The sequence below is a fragment of the Amphibalanus amphitrite genome, unplaced genomic scaffold, assembly GCF_019059575.1.
Source record: "Amphibalanus amphitrite isolate SeventyFive unplaced genomic scaffold, NRLGWU_Aamphi_draft 000356F_arrow, whole genome shotgun sequence".
Classification (NCBI taxonomy): Eukaryota; Metazoa; Arthropoda; class Thecostraca; order Balanomorpha; family Balanidae; genus Amphibalanus; species Amphibalanus amphitrite.
Genome location: NW_024881850.1, coordinates 143,270 through 147,694, shown reverse-complemented (window position 1 = coordinate 147,694; position 4,425 = coordinate 143,270). Strand labels below are relative to the sequence as shown.

The 4,425-nt window shown below is 47.3% G+C and overlaps 1 protein-coding gene across 1 annotated transcript; it reads right to left on the bottom strand.

Moving 5' to 3' along the window:
• Positions 1-226: 226 nt before the first annotated feature.
• LOC122389360 (formin-like protein 5) lies at positions 227-1,660 on the bottom strand. Its single transcript, XM_043381292.1, has 3 exons — positions 1,512-1,660; positions 1,163-1,245; positions 227-888 (listed from the first exon to the last, which is right to left on the bottom strand). The coding sequence occupies exons 1-3, from the start codon at positions 1,563-1,565 to the stop codon at positions 411-413; spliced, it is 615 nt and encodes a 204-aa protein (XP_043237227.1). The 5' UTR covers positions 1,566-1,660; the 3' UTR covers positions 227-410.
• Between the last annotated feature and the right edge of the window lie 2,765 nt (positions 1,661-4,425).

Sequence of the window (4,425 nt, the reverse complement as noted above, 5' to 3'; positions counted from 1 at the left end):
AGGGTGCCGTGCACAACTCAGTTGGAGGTACCCCCTCGCAATTTCGCACGTGCAAGGCCCACACTCTCGCTCGCTCCGTTAGTCGCCCCAAAAGGCGTTATACTGGTATTACGCTACTTGTGACATTTTATAAACTGTCAAATTCAGCAACTCCTAAAAAGTTGCCTACTTAAAAGCGATAGCAATCGATCGCGATATCACTTGTGAACACGCTTGTGGACCAGAACATTTATTTGTAGCCGAACATATACCCAATTCAAGCCAGACACAAACAAATCGTCGTACCTGTTTATCCACAAAATGACACGCATCATAGGAACATTGATCAATAAACCACATAATACTTTAAGGAAGCCAGCATTTCTGCCAGCGACGATGGGACGGCCGTCTTACACATGAGATCGACCAGCTTATCCCGCGTAAACCGGGGTGATGATCGGTGGGGGCGGGGGCGGGGGCGGACCCGGGGGCGGGCCGCCGCCGCCGCCACCGCCCGGCATCGGCAGCACCAGAATCTGCGGCGGCGGGGGCCCTCCGCCGCCGTGTGGTGGCGGCGGCGGTCCACCTCCTCCGCCTCCTCCAACGGGCAGAACCACGAGGGGCGGTCCTCCGGGCGGCGGAGGCGGGGGAGGTCCTCCTCCACCACCTCCTCCCGCGGGCAGCACAATGATTGGTGGAGGCGGCGGAGGAGGTTCCGGTGGCGGCGGCTCTGGCGGTCCCGCCACGATGATGATGGGTGGCGGCGGGTGTGGCGGCGGCTCCGGCGGCGGCGGCTCGTGCGGAGCGCCGTGCACGTGCACCTCGACCTTCGGTTCTGGCGGCGGCTCCGGCTCCGGTGGCTTGATGATGATGGGCTGCACCACCGGAGATACGCTGTGGCTTACCAGCCTGGGAGAGATAGAGACTACGTTATAGACAAATATATTATCGCTATCGTCGACCATGCAAGAAGATTGTCGAAATCACTTGGAGGACTAAAAATTCAAAAGCATAATCTGGGCATATCGAATGGATATTTTATTGCCTACCGTAAATATTGGCCAAAAGCAATACGGAAAACGCATCCACCACGGAATAGCTTCTAAAACTAGTTAATTGTTACTTCCAAAAAAAAAAAAACAGGAGGAACAGCACTCTAATTATGACATGGTGAGTCACTCACCCTCCGAATCCACCGAAACCTCCATAGGGAAGAAAGAAACCCTGGGCGACACCGGTCACCCCCAGCAGGATGGTCAGCAGCCCCTGTCCGAAGGAAGGCACACATTCAATTATCGGGATTTACACAAACATGAATAATTAGTCAACAGCAAAGCATTTGTAGCAATACTACATCATAAGAGCTGGTATGTTCCACACAAGCACACGCACCTCACGTTTCACAAAAAAATCGCACTAAATATGGTAACTTGATCCGAAAGTTATACATCATAGAACCAATAATCCGATATATCAATTGAGAGGGTACACAATTAGCTCAAAGTTTGTCGCCTGGTCTGCTAATCACTCACCAGCTGCTTCATCTTGGGTGGCTGGGGAGCCACTGCACCGCCACAATATGCCATCGCCTGGCTTATATAGTGTGAACAAACGAAGAGGAAACGAACAGCGACCGAAAAATGCCCGTAAACAAACTGGTGGTGCGGTGACGTGGGCACTGTTCCGGACATGTTAACTAGCATGTCCGCAGAACTGGAGGTGGACCACTCCTCGCTGCCGGGAACTACAATAGGACGTGGAAGTCAAAAGGTATCGGGCCGGGCCGGCCGGGCGCTACACCGAGCGCTCTCTTCACGGAATTGGCCTGTGAGGGCGAGTTGGAAACATGAATCATGCTGAAATAAAACAGCGTGTTTGGACGTGTAAAACCTATGATATTGTGCGACTGAATCTGCAAGGCATATTTTTCTCTTGTAGCCGGCTTTAAACGCATTGGAATACAGCCACAGGCTTCGAATAATTAAGGTCATGCGAAACGTCTTTAGAACTCGGCGCTAGTCTTCCCTAGTATTACATCGAGGAAGCTGAAAATACATATCACACAGGACCGGTAAAGTTTCATTCAGGATTGGTTGATTTGTTGAGTTTGCCGCTCGAGACCGACGGTCGAGGGCGGCTATGGTAAAATATAGGAACAATCGATCTGTATCCATTAAGACAATATCACCATCCGTATAAAAGCTAAGTAAAGTTAAATGAAAAAATATTGACATACCTACCAAAACACTCATTGCAAGAACAAGGGCATCTTGATGCATAGAGGAGAGTGGGGCAAAACGGCCACCCGTCGTTTTAGCCCTCCACAGCTGGCGTCAGCTCCAACTTATGGTTGCCAATTATACTTCTCTTCGCGGTCGTTGGAATGAGCCAGACCGGGGTTCCGGTCCATCCCCACTGTTCTGTGATACACGGAAACGCATTTCTTGTCAGATTACTATTTACCAACTGTTTTACGATTTTAAAATGCTGTTTCAATCTAAAGCCGTTTGGAATTTAATTTAAGCGATCTCGTTCATGCAATGTATGGTTATCGTAGATGTCTTTTGGGTACTTTTATAATTGTTATGATTCTTGACCCACTAATGATTGAGCTAGAATATCTTTGTCTCGGACGGTATGTTCGGGGTAAAATGGTCGGGACAAAGTGGCCAGCTCCGAATTGGCCCAAAGTTGTTTCCAGCTGGACCACAAACGTTATTGTTATTGAAATGTGCCGTCATGCATTCATCTCGGTCACTTTTTGGTTACATGAGTTACGAAATAATGTAATTAAATGTTTTTCCGTGAATGTTTTTTCTTTGTTTACCTACGTGGGAAGATGACAGATTAAGCATCCATCTTGATCTTCGTTTAAACCTTGTCACCATCAAATAGGTACTCAAGCTGTACATGATGAACTATTCTGTTTCTCATATCGGGACTTAAGTAGTCGCCGGTATAAAAGGGCTTCTAGCTTCAGAAGATATTAGCGAAACAAATAGGACTATTCCGCCCCCTACCCTCCCCTCACTCTCTCCTCTCCCTCTCCACAGCAGCAGGGCGTTAAACTTAATGGCATTTTTAGTGTCAAGAAGAAAGCTAATAAGGATCTAGACACCTTGTGATTAATTTTCATTCAGTACACAATGAGACTTCAACATCCAACGGCCATTTCCGATGTGGCCGCGAAGGCAAACTGCATCCTGCATCCAAACTGCATCCATCCTGCATTAGTATCATCCTGTATCATATCTTATATCATCCTGTAGCAGGTCAGATTGACGAGTGAAGGATCCATTATGAATATTGCAAGGGGAAGGGATATCCTGAGAGATAAAACTTCAGTTGCACTTCCTGCAGTCCTTATGATAAATGGTGTGTGATCTCGCTCGAGGCTTTCTTGAAGTACTAATTGCAGCGCTATAAATGAACCTTCTCAATCTCATATATGCTATCAAGCCTGACAGCATAAATGACATTAAAAAAAAATAATGTAGGACTTGTCAAAACGTATTTGCATCATGCTGTGCTGCCCACATAATGGTACAATTATGTGATATAGTAATACTAGAATTAATATCGGAACAGTATGATTGATACTGATGGTTGATACAGGATGATTATATGACAGAACAGGTTGATGTAGGAATTCCAATACACGGCGCAATCTGAACATTTTGTTAGATTTAGACAAATTTTGCGAAAAGTGGGTGAATATTTAAGGTGTCACATCCCGCGCCCCGCTGGGGGGGGGGGGGGGCAGAATCTGCCCCCTCCCGTTTTTTGCCAATAACTTCTAAACGCGTTACGCCAGCGACGTCAAACTTTCAGTAGGGGAGAGTGGGGTAAGATGCCCAGGGTGGGAAAGACGCCCCACCCCCTCTAGCGGCGAAACAAAGAATCAAACCTGGAAATTAATGTTCTTAGCATAAAGCGGAAGCCTGCCTTGTTAACTGCACAAAAAAATTGCGAAGCTCAGTTGGGCAACGGCTGGCTGGTGATTGCATGTTTTTTATTTGCTGCTTTCAAAAAAATATTTTGGTGTCAAAACATTGTAAATATCAAAGAAGGTAGATAATTTTTGCGTCCCTTGCTATAGTCGTGATACATTAACATGCGTGTACTGTGTCCCAAACAGTTTATTTCAGGGTGTAGTTTTATGGCTAACAAATTGCACTGATTTAATGGTTACTTCGGTACCTTGGGGTAAGATGCCCCCTGTCCTGATGGGGAAAGACGCCCCCCTAAATTCGTAGGCTGTCCTTCAAGCATCCCGTCAAATCATTTATTACATACTTGTGATTAGAGACAAAAGCCGATCTGGGACTATTGAGAGTCCAGTACGGTCGGGTGCTCCCCATGCCGGTCTCTCGGCCCATACGACTTTTTGGGCGGCATCTGACTCTGAGAGCCCTCACGACGGCCACTGTGGGCCCCTCACGACAT